Genomic DNA, 23,482 nt, shown 5'->3' with positions numbered 1-23,482 from the left:
CTCAACCACCCATGCACGCACGCACACAGTGACTGGAATGTAACTCTGGTACACACACAAACAAATTAATTTTGATTCCATAATCCATTCCTGCACTTTAAAGTCAGACATTGTGCAGAAGCTCGAGTAGATATTCTCATAAGCACTTAAAATAATTAATCTCCATTACTTGACTCTGCCATCTGTGCCCTTTGGTTTTCCACGATGTTTTACCTTCTGCACACTGCGGTTCTGTATGAGAAAATTTGAAGATGGATTTAGATCTAATAATTTGACCCTTATCTTCTAGATTAATATCCTGAAAAGCACATTTCTCTAGAGGTAGTGTCAAAGCTTCCCTGTGCTGAGGATGGCACCTTTATATCAAAATACAACAGACGTGCGATCATTTAAAAAGAGGGTACATGCAGTAATTATTAGTGTTTATTTATTTCTTGAGATCTTGTTTGATACATTAAAGGTAGTCTAAGCATTACTTGAGATCATGTCTATGATACGATAAAGGTAGTGTAAGCATTTTATCCACTTTCTTGAACCTTTCAAAAGTTGTGTAAAATACAAAATACCCCGGTTGTATGCAATAACCACTGTCTTAATTTAGTTAATCTTAAATTAAACAGTCTCTCTAAATCCCAGGAAACACAGCACCTACTGCACTACAAGTTGTTGTTCTGGATATAAGTTCATTAATTAGTTAGGTTTTTTTTTTCTATATAGTTATACAATTAATTGAAAATGATGGCTAAGGTTTTTTTCTGGTAACACACCTGGTATGGTTATGGCAACTTTGACCTTGCTGAATTAGTTCCTCCCATTCACAGATTGTTTTAAGATCCTAGAGTTAATAATAAGGGTGGGGATATTGCCTGTCTGGTCAGAAGCACAAATCTTTTGAGTTCTGCCTATCTATGTACCTATGCTGTATTATGTTTTTACTGGCATTATATTTATTTTGTGATTCTCTGTCATTTTGTAAGCATCTATAGGTTATTGAAAGTACTGTATAAGTCTAATTTATTATTATTATTATTATTATTATTTAAATGTTTTGCCATGAAACAGTGAGTTCTGTTACTGGTTATATATCACCCTCCCAGACAACAGGGTTTTTTGAAGAATTTGGTGAACTACAGTCCAGAAGTTTAACAAACTTTCAATCTCTTACTTGCTGGGGACTTTCACATTCACCTTTAAAATCTGTAGATATTGTTTCTTATGAATTGACTTATGAATCGCTGAACTCATTTAATGTGTTCCAATCAGTATGTTAGAAAGAAACCTTGATCTCCATATTGTCAGCAAAACGGACCAATTTTAAAATCATTGAAATTGTGACTTTCATTCAATTATACAAATATCTCAATTCAATTACCTTAAACGTGTTATTCCAGTCAGGTTTTCATTATGGGAAACAAACAGGACTTCTTGGTCTTCTTGATGAGAGAACTTTTCTATACAGGTTCCTTTAGACCTTAGCAGTGCTTTTGATACAGTTGCTCACCAGATACTAAAACTTCATTACCTACAAAACTGGGTTGACCTTACCAGCTGTGGGTTAAATTCGTACCAGACCAACATGAGTGGCCATGAACATTACATTGTGCTTGGAACTCACTCATCCAAGTGTCATACTTTGTCTCGTGGAGTCCCTCAAGGTTTGATCCTGGGACCAGCACTATTTATAAATGCTCCTGTCAGACATTTAGCCAGGATAATGAATAACTCCAATGTTTCCAACATATGCAGATTATATATATGTGGCTACTGTCCCTTGAAGGTCAGTCAGAATATAATACACATATATTGGCACAGTCGTGAGGGACTGCCAGTAAAGGCTGAAAACTGTTGTAAACCTGGGTGTTTCTTTCCACGGCAACCGTAACTGTAAGAACCCTGGAAGTAATGTTTGTAAAACTGCATTCTGCCACCTCAGAAATACGGTGAAGGCCAACAGTGAAGAACCACATAAACCTTTTTGTGTCATGTGTTGTGGAGGACTGTAGCACACTTCCGTCTGGCCTTACTCAGAATTTCATCTCTAGTTTGCAGGGTGTCCGAAACATTGCAGCAAGAATTTGGACACGCACAAGAATGAGAGAGCGCATGTCACCTAAAATCAGACAGCGGTTCTTGCTGGCGTCTTTTAGAGCTGAATTAAAGATGCTCTTTATGACCTTCAGATACCTTCATGGTCACCCCCCCCCCCCCCCGGCTTACCTCAGTGAATTGTTTATTAGGCATGTTTCCGCAAGCGCCCTGAGCTCTACCATCAGTAACACAATAGTCATAACCCACCGCCAGTGAGGTGACGCATGCATTCCTTACTATGGCCCTCGGCTGTGGGATTCCTGCCTAATGACCCGAGAGCTCTTGACAGTCTAGGCACATTCAAGAGAAGGGGGCTACCTACCTGTTCAGTTGAGCCTGTAATTAATCTTCTGCACCATATCTCCTAATATTTCATCTCTAGTTTTATATAAGTTTATGCCTGTTCATTTGTCAGTTATTTTGCTTTGTTTTATTTTGGTTTATTTGATTTCATTTTATTCCTATTTTATTTATTTAACAGCCGCCCGAGTGCCACAGGGTGCGGAACAGGACACACGGGCTCCCTCGACTTTGTGAAACATTTAATAACATGGAACATAAAAGACAACGGTGGCACTCACACACAACATTAACAGTGAACATCAACACACTTAACGCTAACGATAAAGGCTATAACGTTAACACAGGCTAGACACACATGGATATTAACATTATACTCAGACGCTAACAAACAGTGACCAACAGTGAGGCACGCACCGATTAGCCCGGAACAGGTGCGTGCCATCACGGGTTTGACCACAAAGAAGAGCATCCTGTGATAATTTACAGTTTTTTTAGATTTCATTCTGTTCCTATTGAATCCTTTTGTAAAGCACTTTTGTAAACCATGTTTAAGAAGTGCTGTAGAAATTAAGGTTATTCTCTACAGCTATTAAGGGTAGTCTTTAGAAGATAAATGTATTTAGTTTACCTTTACAAAGAAAATTGAAAGTAGGATGTTTAGAAATACTGAGATGAGTTGTACTTACTTAATAGTGCCTGTTCTTTCATATTTAAATCACAACGTTTTGGCTTGGTCCTTCAAAGCCAGCGTAATGTCACTATTGTGGCATGCCTCATTTCCCAATGTAAAGTACACTTCATTGACTGACACTGCACATAAAGCATGCCTGTGCTCTGCTGATAAATCACTATTGATTTTATTTGACATACATGTGCCTTTATCTAATTAGCTACACCCACTCTCAGTGATGCAGTGTGAAGTGTCGGATTTAATTGCGTGTCTTTGAGTGGTGCAGGTTCGTTAAGGTAAACGAAATGCACTGTGGACAGGTGGTCAAAATGAGTGTGTTTTGGATCTGACCTGCAGAACTAGAGGGGTTGAAGTTGAAGTGGAGTCTTCTGTTTAGGGCTTTTCGCATGTAGTGGCATATCTCCTAAAGGTACAATAATAAGAAAAAAATCACTGCCAGGAAATTATTCAGAGTGCATGCAATGTGGCACTGTGCTAAAACTGTGTGTGTGTGTGTGTGTGTGTGTGTGTGTGATTGTGTGCGCGCATGCGCACTCTATGAATAAATCAGTACAATGAATGTTAGTCAGTTCGGTCTGTTATATGTATCTGGAATTTCATTTTATAAAAATGTTACTAGAATGAGTAAAAATAGGAGCTGACTTTTTGTGACGGAGCCTTTTCCAGTTCTCTTTGACTGAAGTTCATCAACTCGTGCTGTAACTAGGCTAACAAGGCACCTGGGGAGTAGACAGTGGCAAAATAAGTCCTGCAGTCTTAACTAGGTTAAATCGCCGTACAAAAGCAGGGTGCTTTTAAGATGCCGCATATGAGGGCTCATAAATAGGTTACTCTTCAGGGAACTTAGTTTTAGCAGGGAGTCAAGATAGCTCACTTAGCAGTGTAAACTGATGAGTGCTCACTGTCTCAGATTAAGAGGTCTAGAAGCTTTTTTTTTTTTTTTTTTTTTTTTTTTTTTTTTTTGTATTCAGAAGCATTTTACCGATTTTTAACTACAAGGCATTTATTTGATTGTAATAGTTATGCTTTAATTGCAAATGTGTGTATTTTTGAGTATGGGTGTGCGTGTGTTTGTCTTGACACATTCTCTTTGCTATTCTGGCCTGAACAGGTTCTGAGATCAAATTTATAGCTGCCTGTCTTAAGCGTAATTTCATGGAATTTCATCGTATCAGTAAAAAGTTTGTTCTAACAACGGAAATTTGACTTGGGTTCCACCCAGACATAGTGGCACAGGATGAACCTCTCTCTCACACACACACACACATACATATATATTTACTCTCAGTAGTTTATCGTGGGAAATAATAGGCTAAGACAGGAGAACTCAAGCAGAGTAGAATTCTATCACAGTCTTCCAGATGTACACTGTAAAGACTCGCCTCCCTCTGATGTATTTACCACCGAGTGTGAATGGAGGTGACGTGGGTGTTAAACATGTCGGCACAGCGAGAATATGGCGATGGATCACTGGTACCCTGATGCCCCGCTTTCTTCTGGATTGATGGGGACTGTGGTGGGCTGTGGCACCTGGCCTCAGTCCAGAGGGGGTCTGAATGGATTCCTGCTTCGAGAAAAGGGAACGAGGAACTGATCTAATGGGAGTATACTGAGTCAGAGTATAGGGGGCTCACCAATGGAGCAGAGAGAGCATGGCGCTAGCAACACAAGTCATGAGCTCGATTCCCTGGGAGTGCATGCACCGTCATACTGATGTAACGCGCCAGTCACTCTGGGTAAGAGCTGCCAAACGCCGTAAATGAGAAGGAGGGGCTGAAAAATCCAATTTTCAGGCTGAACAAAAGACCAGAGAGCAGCTTGCAGAAGAGAGGGAGCTGGAGGGAGAAGTGCCACGCCACAGCTCCACGTTCAGGCCCAATTAGGTGATGCAATGGAAGGGAACGCGAGACTCGATGAATTCTGGCAACATGCACCCAAGGTCAGGTAAAAGAGAGGCACAGGCAATGGGAAATATCTAATAAGAAGACATGCTTGAAAAATCTGATTTACATCATTCTCCGAATAACCAAGACGTAGATCAGATAAGACGCAGCACATGTACACATGCAGGCATCGTATTTGTGGGTCAAACAAGATGAGAACATGGGTTATTAATGGGTTGAATGGCAGTACATGTTAAAATATGTTTCTGTATACATTTTTTGAAAATGTATGAAGTTACATTATTCAGGAATGAGAGTCTGTACTCACCAGTATGTTTTAATGGATTATATTTAATCTGAAGGTTTAACAGGACATCCATATACAGCATATCCATATCCTACAATTATTTGGCCAAATTAGCATATTCATTAAATTAATTGTCAAGTTTAATATTTGGTTTCAAACCATTGGCAGCTGATGACTGACCTGGGTCTGTGTTGCAGTAGACATGATCAGACTCTGGGTGATTCTTCTCTGAGTGGTTCTTCACCGTGCCTGTAATTCAGTCATTTTCCCTGCCTGTTGGTCCAGGGGCTCATTGCCTTTGGACTGATCTGATGCATGCTGGGTAAAGATCAGTGGACCAGATCCACTGGCAGCCGTACGTGTCCATGTCGCTGTGATTCACGGGGGAAGTGAAATGTTTTTGGATTACGAGCAGTTCTCCACACTTTTCCAAGGCCATCGCAGGTTAACCGCCATCTCGTCTGTCCATACGGCTTGTGCCCAACGCTTTACTGGGCTTTCTGCTCTTGAGACTGCGCTGCGGTTTGCATTTTATAGAAAACCTTTTCAGGGTTATGCAGGCATATTATGGTCTTTATGATGGTCTGTCTGTGATTGGTCTGTATGCAATAGACTCTGTGCGAAGATCCATCTGTGTCTACATCCAGGATGAATTTTATTCTTCAGTGTTCTTCTCTGTTGTTGTGTTCTGGGCTTTGCCTGAAGTTCAGCGTACTAAGTAATTGATGTGGGTGTGTTTACAGTTTTTTGTTCTGCTCTGACCGGGCTCTGCTTGGTTCTTAGCCTCCTCATGACCTATTGCCACTTTTTGGGTCTTTGTGGTTAGTGATTGAATAATCGAACCGATTAAATGCCTGGTAATTGGCTGGCTGGGTGGTGGTGGTGCTTTTACAAATTTTTGTTCTTTCAATTACCTGTGGACATTTATTTAGATAAATAAGCGCACTGTGCACCAGACTTAAAGTGCAGCTCTACTTAAGCAGAGATAATGCAGACAATAACAATTTCCAGCAATTTTGTCTCTGCTATTGTTGGAATTAAATTATTTGTATATTATACAGTGCAGAAAAATCCAACGATAGCATGAGATCAGCATTATATATCAGCAGTCAGCCTCCCTGCTCTGTAAATCACTGCACCCGCCACTGAAGAACCCATACCAGACGACCAGTCTTCATGTTGACAGATAACAGGAGCAGAGCACAACTGGCAAATGCCACATGTAGAAATAACCGAAGATCTTTTTATTTGGCTTTTGCACAATGTTGCAAAAACTGCTGGCCAGGAATCAGCTGAGCAAGAACTTAAACAGCTCTGTTTAAGAAGGGCTATAATTCAAATATGGTTCACCCCCCCCCAAAAAAAGTGTCATACCATAATGGTCATTGTTTCATTTCAAATCCATTTTAGTGGAGTACAGAACCAAAAATGATGATTTGTGATACTGTCCCATTATTTAAGTATTCCATTATACAAGCGCTGTGGAAGGTGTGAAATCATGAATATTTTACATTTGCTTTTCAATGCCTTGTGTGGAGCCTTATAAAACCAACCTGTCCGGTCCGTGATGTATGAGGGTATTTATTCAGCAGGTGTTGAGGTTATGTAGGTGTTCAGCAGCACCGAAGGCAGTGTTCATGCCGGAGCCGCTGGACTCTGTGGAGTGGGAGAAGTGCGCCTGGCTTTTCTGACATGTATCCGTGGATATCTCACACACTTCCCCGAAGCCACACACGGCGCTTTGCTGGGATGTGACTGATTCTGAGGTCTGCCTCTTTCCGCTTACTCAAGCCCTTATTGAACAGCATTAGCCTGGTCTGGGGGAAAAAAATGCGAAGGGTCCACAATGGCCTTAGGAGCGTGTGAGTCAGAGTGCAAAGGATTATGGGAATGCCGTTACCTACAGGAGTCTGTTCACTCCTTCAGCCCTTTGGCCTCAATACGGACTCGATAAGGAACTGCAAGCAATGATGAAAGCTTCTGTCTTAAATATCATATAAAACATTTCTTGTTGTGAGCAGTGCAACAGGTTTAAACAATTTTATAGCTTGTTTCTACATGTTGTTTTTGTAAAGTATGTCTAAAAAGTATGTTTTTCTACCTCTATTTTAGATGCAACTTTTTAATTTTAAAATTAAGAATGAATTCCCCCCCCCGATCTTTTAAACATATTTTATAACTTTCAGACTGGACCCTAGAAAGATGTGTGGGGTTTAGTGATCTTTAAAAGGTAATTTGGAAAATTGGCAAAAATATGTTATCGGTTTATGAGAAATTCCTTAATTGTCATTTTAAATATCAGTTGGAATATTGTGATAATTCATATACCAATATAGTTATCAGGAATGCTTATTTAAATAGTCATATCACAGTCACATTTTATAGGAATGTCCACATTTTCATGCAGTAAAATACATAATACATTAGCATATTTCTTTACTTTTTACAAAAATATTTACTTGCCCGTGTTTTGCAAGCAAGACCCCGAACGAGGCAACATTTGTTTAGGGTTAAAAACCTAAACTTGATGCCTTTGACTGCTGTGTGTTAGACACTGGATCATAAGCTTGCAGCATAAGGTCACACCGGGAATATTTCTGTTTCACTTTATTTTGCATGGAGGACAATAAATTCAGCGTATTGCTTTTTGCGTGTGCACTCTGTCAGCCACCTCTGTCCCATTAGCGGGGATCCAGTTGGTACATAGCTGGTAGTTTATTAATCGCAGTAGAGTTCCGTACATCCGCAGGGTAAGTGTTCCTAACACACAGCGGTGTGTGTAAATTCTACACATATTCCGAACCTCCCTACTTTCCTGCTGTGCCTGCCGACCACGTTTACGGTACAACTGCCTGCATTTCCTTTCTAAGTCCTTCCCATGAGTTCTGCCTTTTAAAAAAACTCTCTCCCCCTGCTTCTGTATATTTTGTGCTCATTTAAATTTGTAAACCCCACTGTGGGCTGTAATTTCTCGGTAGCGAGAAGGTAATCCATGTTCCGTTTGTTTGCAAAAGACAATCCTGTCCCTCTCCACACAGCTCCGAACAAAGACGCCACATGTTTATGCTCCCCCCCTCCTCTCTTTCCCTCATTCCCTCACTAAGAGGAGGAAACCTGGGAAAAAAATCCCAGGAGGAAAATCCTAAAAAAAAAAAGAAAAGAAATGCAGCGTTTATATTTGCCATACATTATTCCTATATAAAAAAAGCAGATTTGCGCTCTAAGGGGAGAGCTGGAGATATCGACCTCCTGAGACATCTCAAAAGGGCCATAATGCATCCAGATTTAAAGACCTTAATCCATTAGACACAAAATTAGATTAGGCCTTCGGGCCTGTCCGTTGAAAATGACTGTTTTATGATCAGAATAATCCACTGTGCAGTGAGAGAATGTGCATTTTGTGGTTGTGTGCCTACCAATGGAAAGGCATTACAGACCTGCTTCCTCCCAATCCACAATGGAACGCATTACCTTTGACTTCCCATATTCCAACTGAAAATGGGTACCAATTTAAGACATTGAGCAGATTATTTTTAAACATGTTATTAAAAAAGATCACTATGATTGTAATTGTTCAATTAAAAAAAGCATTTAAAAATCTGTTTTTGAAAAGTCCCTTTTTTACCCATTTTTAAAATGTAGGTGTTGCACATTTCACACTTGGTTCCAGTGATTTTGTTTCTGAAAGGACAAAATTCATGACATTGTCAGAAACAGGCTTGAAACCTACATCTATATTTAGGCTTCCTTGTAAATGTATTGTAATGATAGTTTTTCAGTGCTCAGAATCCTACATGTTGCCACTAAAAGCTCAGAAAAGCAAGCCTATCTGAACCACGTGTGACAGAGCATCCCAGCAGTAGCTTCTGTGACTGGTCTGTCATGCTACTCTCCCTGTTGTGTCTCCATGGCAGCTAGCTGTTATTTTTTGATTGCAAAGGCAATGAGTACAACCCACGTTCTAATTCACCCTTTTGCACAGGTACGTGGGTCAGATCCACAAAAAGGAGGGAGAGTGGCAGTAAGTGCATGTTCTTTAAATCTTTGTGTGTGCACGCGCGTGTATGTGCATGCATGTGTGCGTGCGCTTCTTTGTTTGAGTGTGCGCGCGTGCGTGTTTTTTGTGTGTGTGAGTGTGCTTGTGCGTATTATGCATCTGCATTTCTCTACATGGGGAAATTTTTTTTTTTGCTGCAGTTGTGCTTTTAAAGTAATATGGGGAATACGAATAGTTAGAAGTGTGTGTGTGTGTGTGTGTGTGTGTGTGTGTGTGTGTGTGTGTGTGTGTGTTGTTAGAGGTGTTCGAGGTTGAGACAGCTGTGGGAAAGCTGTGATCAGAGCCAGGCCTGACTCATCCAGTAACAGCCGCGTTCCGGTATTCGGTGCTGTCGTTATATTTGTTGACTGGGGCCAAATCAATCCAGTCTCCTGTTGTTTGAGCTCGCTGTGCACCGTGTGCCAATCTATGCGACTGCCTTATTCGCCGATGGCTTTGGAAGCGGAGAGACTAGTGGCACACGTAAATGCACAAGGAATCAAGAATATGGTGATCGATTTTAGACAAAGAGGCTGGAATATGAACAGAGCAGCGTAGGTGCGTGAGAATCCCACTCAGCTTCCACTCGTTTCCTGCAGGGGCGGGGTCAACCCCAAGCATGTAGTGCTACACACGCGGCGAACGTGTTCCACACCCTCACCGAGGCTGAGATATCAAGCAGCATCTGTATGGATTACGCACGTGACATCACGTGTACTTTCGGATGACGTCGTGAACCCAGCCCCACGCGCTGCCGCCTTGCCCCAGGCCCCACACTCTGCCTTCTCTGATTATGGATCTGCACCTCAGGGGTGAGCAGTAGCAGTTTTCACCGGGGGGCAAATAATATCCCCAAGCCTGGCATGCGGGTATCCTGGAGGAAAGGAAGTCTGGAATTAATGCTTCTAAATGGGGACAAAAGAGGGCATTATAGGAGCGGCAGCGGCTCCGTGGTGCATGCCGTCACGGCGGAGTAGTAGCATCCGGAACGACTACAGCATCCGGAACTGCAGCAGTCGGCACGGAAGCACCGGCTGGGCGTTCTGCCAGCTGGCTCGGACACCTATTTGTCTGGCCCTTTCCCCGCCGCTCACCGTGGGCCAGCCGGCAGGCGGGCGGGCAGGAGCACAGGCACGTTCGCGACACTCCGACGCTGCGTTAGGTGCTGTTCCCTCAGAAACTCACTGGAGGTCTGTTGCTATAGTTGCCACCTTTTCAACAAAGGCAAATGCCTCGGCACTAATGTAACTTACGCCTGCGCTTTGTATTCGACTTTGCCGGCCGACTTTTGACTGACCTAAAGTCACCGGCCAGCGGGTGAAGTAGAGAGTGATGGACAATTCAATGGAGACTGTATTGCGTGTTTAACCCCACCACATTCCTGAAAAATGTACCCAAATCTAAACAGACAAACGGGAGTCAAAACCGGACATGCAGTCTAAAACCCGGACTGTCCGGGTGATGGCCGGGCCGACAGCCACCCTGTGCGTTGCTCTTGCGAGCATGTGGCATGCTAATGTGGAGCACTGGTTCCAGCTCGTGGTGGTGATATTGCACCATCTGACGTAGACGTTTCACATATAGAACAGACGTAGGAGGCTGAACGTAGCGTCTACCGGGGCACGAATGGTTCACTGTCATTCGTGAAATGGATCTTTGTTTATTTCCCCACAATCCACTTTCCTTTTCAAGAACCAAAAGGTTCCTTGTTCAGACATCCAGTGTCTCCTTTTCTCCCTCTCTGCTTCCCGGCAACACTAATGTAACAGTCTCAGTCCAGAACTATTTTCTATTGAACTACATAAATCAGTCCTTCAGGGTAGCCATGGTAACCCAAGGTAGTCACTGGTGTAATTAAAAAATTAATTTTTTCCCTTGCTGTTGTACAGTAGCAGTTCCAGTAGTGAAATGGATCTCTGAGACCTCTTTGTATGCAATCCAGGCAACAAATGCATCTCTGGTGTTATTGTACATGTTGTGTTATTTGAGAAGGTATGGATACAGTATTGTGGTTGCACCTTAAAGGATGGTTCAAATGACCTTAATATAGCTTTCCCCACTCTCGTACCATCACATCATCACTCTTACACTTTTTCTCTCTCTCTCACTCACACACACACACACACACATATACACACAAACGCTAGGAGATTTATCAGGCATGTTGGTTTGGAACACCACAGATGAGGTTAAACACAAAAAAGCCCTGACGCAGAGCAAAGTCAATGTTGTATTGTTTGTCATTCCTCCTCATTCGATGTATTCTGATGGAAAACCCCCCCCCCCCATCTTTGCAGCGTAGGGGGGCGGGGTGAGGTGGGGTGGAGGGCTGCAGGAACAAATTGCAGCAGTGTGTCGAATTGGAAACCAGTACAAACCAGTAGAGCTTTTTCTGGTCACCCACCTTTAGTACTGGAGCACTGTATGCTTCGGCAGACAGAGCCAAATCAGAAAGTCCTGCTGTCACCAGAGAGCCCCAAAGATAGAAGCCCTCCCCAAGTCCTGCCCGAGAGAGCCCCCAGGAGAGAGCGAGGGAGCAGCGGAGTGTGCGAAAATGGAAAGTTAAAGAAGCGAGGAGGGGGAGGAAGAAATGAAAGGGCGGGAATGGAGATGAGCGATGAGGAGGAGATGCAGGGAGACGGGCCTGGGAGGAGGGGGTCGGGGGTCGGGGGTCAGGGGTCAGGTTGGGGGCGGGAGGTGGAATGGTGGACTTTGAGGTAGAAGGCGCGGCGAGGCGGGGGAGGTGTGAAGAGGATGCTGGCAGCCTTAACGCTGCCCCTTCGGTCCATTCGCCTTCTTTATTGCCTGGTGACCATTTCTCTGATGAATTCCCTCTCTAAGGGTTCGTGATGGGAGACGCGTTAAATGGCCATCACATCGCTGTTTATTAGCACGTTGAATGAATACGGCCATGTTTCAGAACTAGATGAAAATGTCACTGTGAGGCGTGTGCCATGTGCTTTGACTGTTTAATTCAGCAGGGACCTTCTAAAGTCACATTTTTGAGTTATTGTTACTATTGTGGCATTGTGGCTTCCGTTGCCGGCCAGAGTAGGATTTCCCCCCCCCCCCCCCCCCTTTTTTTTGAGTCTTGGTTCCTCTTAAGGTTTCTTCCTCATGCTTTACGGAGTTTTTCCTTGCCACTGTCGCCCTTGGCTTGCTAGCTGGGGGCTCGGACTTTTGTAAAGCTGCTTTGTGACATCTGTTGTAAAAAGTGCTGTATATATAAATTTGACTTGATTTGACGTTTCCAGTCATCTAAGTCTCACCCACCGTGATTGTCTGAAGAGCGGCTGTAAAAAGTAGCACCTGCACGTCTGTAAGGTCTGATCAGGTAGCAAGGTTAGTGGGCATGGCAGCCAGACAGCATGACCGAGAGTGGTGGTGGCCAGGGAATGTTAAGAGAACAGAATAACGGATTACAGATCAGGGATTGTTAACGGAACATAATGACGGATTACAGATCAGGGATTGTTAACGGAACAGAATGACGGATTACAGATCAGGGATTGTTAACGGAACAGAATGACGGATTACAGATCAGGGATTGTTAACGGAACAGAATGACGGATTACAGATCAGTAGGACAGTGAGGAGTGTTACACATTTGGCAGGTATGATGACACAGTAGCCAACCAGTTACCTGATTTCATTTAACCAGCTACAGGGGCTTGTGAAAGGGATTGGATTCCGGGTCCATATTGGAATACCAATACATAATAATACAAACCATATGTTACTTCGAAACTTGTAGGAGATAGGCAGGGGAACACACATACACTTAAGTGTTTTACTGCAGTTGTACGCAAGGTTTAAAAAAAGGCGCAAGATGAAATGATGAGATTTTTTTTTTGTTCTGTCTTTTTTTATATCCCATAATTGATTGGCCCTTGCTTGTTGCAAGTCATTCCTTCATGGGATTGCCAGATCTTGTCAAGAGCCTCTATAATTCCCTTTTGTGCTCTCTAATCTATAGGTCTTTGTGTTTTTGATTTGCTTTTTGTCAGTTCTCTTTTTCTTTTTTTTTTTTTCTTTTTATTAAGTTCCTTTTTTTTGTGGATTCTAGGCACAAAGCGCTCTGTGAGGAAGACTGACGTTTTGACAGGTGCTGCCTCCTTCACCTGGAATGCCCCCAAAGCCCCGCCTCCTATCAGACCACCAGAGTGTGGACCTGTCGCAAGCAGAGAGGGGGTTAATGCCTACAGCACCAGCACCGAGACTTGCACTCCTGGACTGCCAACACACACGCCATCCTGCAGTAACTACGCACAGCTCCTACTCGGATCGCGATCGCCACGTGTGTCGGGCGGACATGTGTACAGTAATGGTGAAGAGAAGGGGGAGGTGGGTGAAATAGAGGGAGAGAGAGGGAGAGAGAGGGAGAGAGAGGGAGAGAGAGGGAGAGAGAGGGAGGGAGAGAGAGGGAGAGAGAGGGAGGGAGAGAGAGGGAGAGGGAGAGAGAGGAAACCTAAGAATGATTCATCAGTCTGAGTCTGCAGGAAATCTCCTTGCTTCTCCTCCCAAGACCGCTGGGTTTTACAGAGACCCGGAGCAGGTGGGATTACTCGGCTAAGAAGCGCGCGTGTGTGTGCCCGCTCGGAGCGAATTCCGCACGAAGCAGATCTAGATGACAGCTCGTCTGGCACTGAACTGCCAGAACTGCTGAGGGGTATTTCCTAGAGCCGTCATCGCAGGGTGAATCAGACAGCACACACACACACACACACATACAGTCAAGTATGCTGACTGACTAAATCTTGTGACGTGCCGAACAGGAGCGTGTGTTTTGAGCTGAGCCCGGAGAGGATGCGAGCCAGGCGGTTCTGAGGCGACCGGGACGGGGATGTTGTGCGTGCCACCCCGCTGAAGTTCCCGGGGAGAAAGAGGCTGGTCCGCAGCGGAAATCCGCCCCGTTTGGCGTGACCTGCGGACCCAGAGAGAGCCACGCCTCGGTCCCTCGAGCTGCTCGGGTGCGTGTCAGCCAGGCTGGGCACGGTGGCAGGGCCTGGCGCATGGCAGTGGGGGGGTCGCGTGGCATCCCCTCCCCAGCCACGAGAGACTCGCTGGAACTGGGGCCCGAGCTTCGGCTGGGCCACCTGGGCCCGAGTGCAGAGGCCAGGTGAGCAGAGGCCCTGGGTTCCGCCGGGGGCCACGGCGGCAGGTGAGCGGCCTTCTCGGACAGGGCCCGGGGGGGGCGTGCGCTGTCCGCTGCGGGTGTGGGTGCTGCTGGGTTCACTGGGCCTCCTCTTCCTCACCTCGCTGCTCTTCTCGCTCTCGCTGAGAGGCGGACCCGGCCTGCCGTACCTGGACCCGCCTGGGTGGGAGGAGTCGCGCAGGGTCAAGCTCGTGCCCAGCTACGCTGGCTCCCACAAACTGGTGTCCGCAGAAGCAGGGCAGCAGAGAACGTGCGCCTGTGTCCACTGCGTAGGAGACCCGGGCGTCTCCGACTGGTTCGATGAGAACTACGACCCTGACATCTCGCCTGTCTGGACGCGGGACAACATCCAGCTGTCTGCAGACGTCTACTACTGGTGGGTGGTAAGTCAACCGGGTACACACACACTCCTCGTTCTCCTACTTGTTAGGATCCAGTCTAGGTTCAGCCCCTCACAGCAATAAGAAAGAGACCGTGTCAGTTTCAGTGAGTTGAAACATTATTTCTCGTCGACTTGTTGTAGAGGGACGGAGCTTCAGGGGCTGACGAGAGCAGCACAGCGACCAAAACTCCCCACTCCTAAATGAGAGAACCTTACAAAGCAAAAATGAAAGGAAAGAAAAAGCAAGTTCCCTAGCATGAAACATAAACAGAAAAGGGGGTGTAAAATAAATCGTCTCCCTGCTCCCCAAGTCCTACACAAAGACTACGTAGTATATGCAAGTATATACAAAGATATTTGTGCACCAGCAGACAAAGCCAAATGTGGCAAGCAATAGACAACCCAGTTATCAAAACACTCTGACAGCAGGGATACACACACACACACACACACACACACACAGATCTCTTGCACCTGCTGGAGGCACACAAGACACTGAGAGGAGTGTCTAGCTGGGAGGAGGTGAAACAGCACGTGAAACACACACACAGTAAGAGCACACCACAAGCTGCCCTGAGGTCATAAAATCTACCCTTCAGAATATCCACTACTGTGTAACGCAACCTAGTTATTTGAGGGCTCATAGTTACCCGTTATGCCAAATTTGTAGCATCTTTTTTACCACAGAATTTATGGTTGTAGATTAAATTTACATTACCAAATGTTGGAAACTTGACCTGAACAAAATAAAAGCGTGGCGGTTGTAATTAGTACAGCACCTCTACGTGGTGTGTGAAGAGTTGTTCCCTTTGAACAGAAAAGACATCCTGTTAGTTTAGGCTATTGCTTCCCTCAGCAAGGGACTGTGTTTAGGCGCTGCGTTCAGGAGGCAGCGCTAAAGGAGGTGTTTTATCACAGAGAGCATGAGGAATGTCTAAAAATGAAAATGAGTGCACCAGCTGAACAGAGGCCCCAGAATGAGGAGCCCAGAGAAGTGCCTGTCTGCTTTTAGCTGGAGGCTCTACCAGATGGGAAGGGAGAGGAGAGTTTCCACTTAAAAAGCTTTTTTTCCCCTTGTTTGTTTGGTAAGGATGCAGGGTGTGTGAGTCACGTTTCAGTAGCTGTTTGAACCATCGTCTCCTATGTCCTTCATCTCCAAGTTCAGGACGGAAGTTCACTTTCTGCCTGGTACCGGAGTCTCTCAGGTCAGGCTCAGGTGAAAGTAAATAATGTTTGAAGCAGATTGGCTCTCCGAGTAACGGCCACACCTTGGGCGCACAGACATTTAATGGTGGGAGTGAACAAGGCCCTGCTTCAGCGCAGAACAAAGACACAGGCTGACGAGAACTACTGGGCCCATTTTACACCAGCCAGTAGTTTCAAAGCGGCCACTGGTAATCTCTCTTTTCCCTGCTCTTTTTTTGCAGATGCTGCAGCCTCAGTTTAAGCCCCACAGTATCCAGCAAGTGCTGCTCCGGCTCTTCCAGGTGATCCCGGGCCGGTCCCCCTACGGCTCTTGGGACCCTGCACGCTGCCTGCGCTGCGCTGTGGTGGGCAACTCGGGTAACCTCCGGGGGGCCGGCTACGGGCCGGTGATCGACAGCCACGACTACATCATGAGGTGAGGGAGACAGACAGAGACAGGGTGGGGGGAGAGAGAGACTCGGTGAACAAGTTTAGAAAGTCTGGGCTGACGATTGCTTGAATGGGTTGGTGTGATCTGTAGAAAACGGTCGAACGGATCCTACTCGGAGGCCTTTGCTCCTTCCCGCCTGAGTGAGAGTTAAGCTCTGCTGACCAGTGCCAAAGGCAGCGGGTTGACATTTCATGAGAAATTCAGCCTTCAGAAGGGAGCAACGTAGCCCAGAGTGGGTGCTCATTCAAGTAGGAAAAGACCCCGCCAGGCACAAACATGGCCCGAGGAGAGGTGTAGAGGAGGCACAGACGCAGAGCGGAAGGGAGAGGAGGCACGAGATTGCAAGCAAAGGGAAAAAACAGCCAGACGGATATAAAGGTCGAGGTGCTATTTTGGTAAAGTCCTTATTGATTCTGCTTCAAGCTCGCCGATAAGTCTGCAGGTTTTGCACGTTTCTCTCTCTCTCTCTCTCTCTCTCTCTCTCTCTCTCTCTCTCTCTCTCTCTCTCTCTCTCTCTCTCTCTCTCTCTCTCTCTCTCTCTCTCTCTCTCTCTCTCTCTCTCTCTCTCTCTCTCTCTCTCTCTCTCTGTGTCCCTGATCACTTTCCTTAAGTGGGGAAGTGAAACTGCTGTGTAGTCTTATTTGAGCACCTTAAGAGCACTTTGGGGTCAGTGGTAGTCTAGTGGGTAGAACATTGGGCTGACCCGCAGGTCGTGGGTTCCAATCTCAGCTCTGCCATGCGCCCACAGTTGGGCCACCAAGCCAGGTCCTCAACCTTCTCGGCTCTGATGGCTGACCCTGCATTCTGACTTCTGACCCCTGCATCCAATAGGAATCTGGGATATGTGAAGACGGCATGTTGTTGCACTCGTACTGAGAAATGACAAATTGGATCTTAATCTTATGAGCGCTGGGTTTGTTTGAATGCCTCATGCGGGTGTGTCAGGAGTTTGGCTCAGCCAGGTTTGTTGTGGCTTTCTGGTTTCATCCTGATTTGCATTCCAAAGCAAATTTTGGCAGCTCGTTTATAAAGTTACTGCCACAGAATCCGTTCACAGTGCTGCTCGAGGAAGTGTTTCCCTTTCACTTTGAAACCTGCTTATGAACGATTCTTCTAAGCACGGTGGTCAACGCCGGATGACGCAGAGAGCAGAGGAACGCGACCGCTCGGCCATCGTCTTGTTTGATGGTTCAGAGCTCAGGCGGACACCAGCCTACGGTGGGAACCAGACGGCAGCTTTCAGCCGGCTCTTTCCCCCACGACTGGTACAGGCCCCGTAAACGGCAAGTCTGTAGTGACTCATTCGGTGCGTCAGCCCTCCGTTCTGAACCCTTCCCGTAGTGGCACAGAGCTCTTCACGTATCTGTGAAATAAATCCGTTATAAAGGAGACACCGAACCCCTGTGTTGCGGCAGCTTCTGTCAGCGGGTGCTCGGGTCTGGTAGCATCCAAAGGAATTAGGCGGAAGAGAGGTTTGTGGGGTTTTTTTTTTTTTTTTTTTCACTGAGTCACTGAGATCACTGAGTTTTTTGGTCCTCGGTACTAAAGAAGGCTACACATATGGCTTTAACCTGCAAGTCTGCTGCTGTACAATTTGACAAAAGGAAAATGTTTCCTGACATTCCCCACGGAGGTGGAGGAAGGATCACGGGCCGAGATCCCTGACCCTGGGCTCCCCAGAGATCTCAGGGTCTCTTAGGAGGATAAACAGAGAAGAACATATAGATTATCGCCAGTGCATCCCAACCTGCGGAAAAGCGTTTTGGCCTTCCCAAATCCATTGGCACTGGGGCTGGAACAGACAACGGAACAAAAGCGCCAAGATTCCAGTGTTCCCAAAGCCAGGCGGCCACGCGTGCTTACTTCATGTAACCCTGCTTTCAGGCACGGACAGGATCAGGCACAGGGAGACTGAGCGGTGGGTGGGGTGGGTCACGTTCAGCCGAGAGGAGGGCGAGGGAGCGAATCGCAGCAAATGCAGCTCGGAATTGAGAAGTACAAGGTGAGCTGACGGGAGAGACAGAGAGACAGACAGAACGAGGAGAAATTGAATCTCCCCACAGAGACCGAGCTGTCAGATGCTCTCACTTTCTCTGTCTGTCACCCGCTGGTGTCTCTCTCCCTCGCTCTCCATTCCTCTTCTCTACTTGTCTCTGTGGTTCTGTTTCTTTCTGTCCTCCTCCCTTATTCTCCTTCTCTCTTCATCTGTCTGGTCACCGTGTGTCTGTCCACTCCTCTACTGAAAGCGCTATCGTTCTATCTGTGTCTTACTGAACTATAACAGCACGATACGCATGTGCCATCACACGTTTCCCATGTGTTGTCTGCACTGTTGCCTCATGCGACTGAGGGAAATAACTTGGGCCATGGCTGTGTGTGTTTACCCTGGTCCTACTTTAAGGAATTTTGGGTCAAATGAAATACATAATTTATGCTTTTCAGTGTCTGTACTGTATGGGTAGTTAGTTTAGCTGTGTGTGTGTGTGTGTGTTCTAGGATAAATCTGGCCCCCACTGTGGGATATGAAGAGGATGTGGGCAGTCATACCACCCACCATTTCATGTATCCTGAAAGTGCCAAGAACCTTGCTGCCAACGTCAGCTTTGTGCTGGTGCCCTTCAAGACTCTGGATCTTCTCTGGATCACCAGTGCCCTGTCCAATGGCCAGATTCGCTTGTGAGAGTCTCTCTCTCTCTCTCACACACACACACACACACACACACACACACACACACACACACACACACACACAAACCCAGCTGCGGCTTGATGCATTCTCTGTTCAGGCTCAGAAACGGACACCATCCTTCTGCCAGGCTTTCTCCCTCTTAGTTGCCCACTCCAGCAAAAATGGGTCCAAATATACACACACAAACATTCAGACAAAAGGCCTGTCACATGCAGTTACTGAGCAACCGCTGTGAAACACCCACGTGTTCTGTTCACAAGTTCATCACAGGCTGCAGTCTCACGCTTCATTTTCTGTGTGGACACACACATGCGTGTGCATGTGTACACACGCGCACACACACACACACACACACACACACACACACACACACACACACACAGTAACTCTCACAGAGTGCAGTTCAGGTCAGATCCTCCTGTTCTGTCTACACTCATTCACAGCTCTTTATTAAAATAGATGCTAACGTTCATTTTGTTCTTCTCCGCTCTCTGTCTTTCTCTTTTTCTCTCAGCACCTACGCTCCCGTGAAGCAGTTCCTGCGTGTGGACAAGGACAAGGTAGTCCACACACATCAGACCATATTAATGGATGTCAGATTACCCCCCACACTGAGATCAGACTCATGTGAACACTATCACAACGTTTCACTCACTGTAAACACAGACATGGATGTCGGAGGCAACACGTACAGTGTTGTGTACGAAAACATACATGACGTAACATAACACGCAGGGGTTATCGCCTCGTAGTTGGAGTGGAATTAGCTTTCTGGCTGTGTGGGGTTCAAGCCAGACCAAGGGCTCTCAGCCAAGACTTCCCAAGCTTCGGCCCAGCGCTCGTGGGGGAGCGCTGAGATCCGGAGCTGTCACGTGGCATTAACGGCAACGTGCCCTGATTCTAGCACCGAACAGAGAACCCCTCCGCTGGCCTGTGCAGTTTATGCCTGCACCTCACACACTCGATCCAGTTCACACAGGGCTGATTGGCTGAAGAGCCGGATGGAGGGTATTGGTTATCTCCACCTTCCTGGTCTAAGACTCACCAGTCTGTTCAGGCAGCGGGAGGCTCTCCAGCATCCCGCCCGTCACGTCCGGCTGCCTGTGAATAGCTCTCCCGCTGTGTCACAGGTGCAGATCTTCAACCCGGCGTTCTTCAAGTACATCCACGACCGCTGGACGCGGCAGCATGGCCGGTATCCCTCCACTGGCATGCTGGTGCTGTTTTTCGCCCTGCACGTGTGTGACGAGGTAGAGCACCAACACCCCACAAACACGCACCAACACGCATGCATTACTTACACTGAAGGTCGTATTCACCTCCAAGTGTAAACGCAACCCTCCAGTTGGCTTTGTGGGGACTGTCTGTTCGTGCGGGGCAGAACTGAGATTTTCATCGTGTGCCCAGGTGAACGTGTTCGGCTTCGGGGCGGACAGCCGTGGGAACTGGCATCACTACTGGGAGCAAAACCGCTATTCTGGGGAGTTTCGCAAGACCGGTGTCCACGACGCGGACTATGAGGCCCAGATCATAGACCGGCTGGCCAAGGCCGGAAAGATCACGGTCTTTCCCGGGAAGTGAAGAACCCAAGTGAGCCGGGGGCGTCGGCTAGCTGATGAGTCACACACCCACACAAGCCCACTCCGTGCACCGTGAACTATTTCTGCTAAGTATGATTCCGGACCGTTTGCCCCGTGGTTTGTCCTGATTGGACAGCACACAGGGGACACTACTTTTTTCATTGATGGTCTTGAGGGTAGTCAGTTGTAATAGTTCCTTTTCAGAAAGGGGAGCTAAACAAAGGAAGGACATTGACACAACCTCCCCACAATGTTCACTCAGACCAGCAAGTCGGTTTTGGTGTTAGGAGCCAGTTAAGACGGTTCATACTCACTATACGTATTGCATAAAGACAGCACAGGAGCGTGTTTGACAATCTTGATGGTTGTCAATCATGCCTGCGTCTCTTGTGCGCTCAACCAATGGACTTAGAGGTGAGTGTGATTAAACAATTATAAGACAGCTGTCCCAGTGCTGGGGTCTGCTGTGGTTCATTAGATAATTGCTGGGACAAGCAACCACAGTCTGACTGTCAATTAATTATGCTGCATTGCAGCAGATGGAGACCTTCTGTCACAAGGGGGCGCACCTGAGCGAGTGAAAAGTTTACATGATTTTACAGAAGGATGGAGCTTTTTTTAGTTAGTCATATTAAGCCTTTTATCTGTAGTTTTTATCATGTTTATGGGTCAGTGTTACCCTGCAGCACTGTGCTTTTACAGCTGTTCGATCAAACGTTTATCGTTAATCTATTTGTTTTAATTATGAATTTTTACCACAAAGTATTATTATCCAGCTGGGTGAAGAAAAAGCACTGACACTTGCTGCCAGTCGGTTAGACTAAAACCACTTAGTTAGTCCAGTATGCTCACATACACCGTCTGTACGTACCCGTGTATCTATATAATGAAGTGTAGGCAGTATTACTTGTTCTGTATCAACACACCCAGCGCGGCTAAAGACACAGATAATGCAGCGTTATCTGCTGCCACCTAGTGGCCACAAGGGCGCACTACTTTATTTATGAGCAGAAGCAAAAATGCGTTGTGCTCTGAGACAACGGCAGCACTGAACTTTTGAGGAAACGTAGCATTCCTGAGAAGCCCTGCTATCTGCTACACCACAGGGAGACTTTAACAACATGCTGTCTCCTGCCACGTTTCCTGTGACATTACTGTGGCAACCAGCTTATAGACTTTGTGCTGCATGTGACGACATGTCAGAATTAAAATTAAAAAGTGTTTTAGTGCCATTAAGTATTTATGGCTACAATTCATAGAAAAACATTTATTGCAAACTTTTTTTTTTTTTTTTTTAATGAAGTTCATCTACCTGAATGTTCTCATTGTTTTGTGTCATTTCCTTAGCCGTCATCTCCAGACGATGCTTTTTAGGCATCTGTGTTTCTGAGTATGTTGAGCAGTGTTCTGGATGTGAATAGTGCACCAGGAGGGCTTGTGTCTCCTGCTCTGGTATTGTCTGGTATTTAGGTGCAGTCAGCCCTTTCTGAAGTGTAGGCATATCAGCTGTTTCCAGTAGTGTGGAAATCATGTGCGCACACACACACACACACACACACACACACACACACACACACGCTTGCGTGCCTTGTCCTTGCTGTGGACACATCCTTGCTGCAGTGCAACACACCTCACACTCACACACACACACACACACACACACACACACACACACACACAGGTATCTCTTCTGTGCTACCGTTAGCTTTCTTACTGTTTTTGATCCCCTACTTTTTCTCACGTCTTCTTGCAGTTTTGTGAGGATTTCTTTCATGTATCCTTTCACATTAAGCACATCTTCCCTTTTGTAAAGATTGTTCACTCTCATCCATCACTGCTGAGTGCTGTGCCCTCACAACCTGGAGGAACTTGCCTATACAACCAGGGGGTTTGGGGTCGATGCATTGTCACATCTCTGAAAATTGTGAGATGAAATCTCATTTAACAATGTTTACTGACCAATCCTGGAAGTATTATAGAAGTGTAAAAACAATGCATTTTTCCACCAAAGAGTCCCTTAAGTATTATTTATCCATTTCTCAATTTTCAATCAGATTCTTGGAGCTGTTTTTTTTTTTTTAAATGCCAAAAACTCAAAACTGCAATCTTCAAGTGAGGTTCAGAGGGTTTCCTCTAGCACTTCTCCATCTTTTGTTTATACCACAGAAGCATCAGAGCTTGCCTACAGCATGCAGGAGCAAAACATGACATCCCAACCACACAGGTCAGTCTGCTTCCTGTGCTGACATCTTGCCTTCCCCTTGAGGCCCACAGATCTGTACTAGGCTACATCCAAAAGAAAAGAGAATACCTTCTTCCCGCGTTACTTTTCACGGAGTTGCAGTGCAGCTAGTCATCTCTGCTGTCCCCTTTATGGGTCGGCATGCCTGGGTTGTGGATGAGGTCAGAGCACCTGTTTCAGATGTACTGAACCAGCCCCACCGTCCACGTCCTGAATGCGTTCACTCAATGACCGGCAGTAGGTGGATGCAGACGAACCTGTAAGCCACTAACAGGGACGGGTGTGCATATCCTCAGTGTTCTGCTGTGCTTCTAACCAGAGCTCCTGGTCAGTGGTGTAGTAAATGTTTTTTTTTCTTCCCCCCCCCTTCTCTTCCTCCCCCCCAAACATTGATCTGTATGTGTAATGACAGACTGTTTTTCTCTTATGCTATTGTAAGAAATAAATGCAATGGAGAAAAGGCCATGAGTGTTCTGGTTGTGGTACGGTT

At 46.1% G+C, this 23,482-nt stretch overlaps 1 protein-coding gene across 1 annotated transcript; it reads left to right on the top strand.

Moving 5' to 3' along the window:
* Positions 1 to 14,231: 14,231 nt before the first annotated feature.
* st3gal2 (ST3 beta-galactoside alpha-2,3-sialyltransferase 2) lies at positions 14,232 to 23,455 on the top strand (the record flags this gene model as incomplete). The annotated part of the gene is made up of 6 exons (XM_035525452.1): positions 14,232 to 14,846; positions 16,273 to 16,466; positions 18,978 to 19,157; positions 19,685 to 19,730; positions 20,301 to 20,420; positions 20,578 to 23,455. Coding segments are annotated over 6 exons (1,329 nt in total), but the record flags the coding sequence as incomplete, so codon positions are not given.
* Positions 23,456 to 23,482: the final 27 nt, after the last annotated feature.

Source organism: Electrophorus electricus, chromosome 4 (genome assembly GCF_013358815.1).
Source record: "Electrophorus electricus isolate fEleEle1 chromosome 4, fEleEle1.pri, whole genome shotgun sequence".
NCBI lineage: Eukaryota > Metazoa > Chordata > Actinopteri > Gymnotiformes > Gymnotidae > Electrophorus > Electrophorus electricus.
Note: the sequence above shows the minus strand (reverse complement) of the source record. Positions and strands in the feature narration are given on the sequence as shown.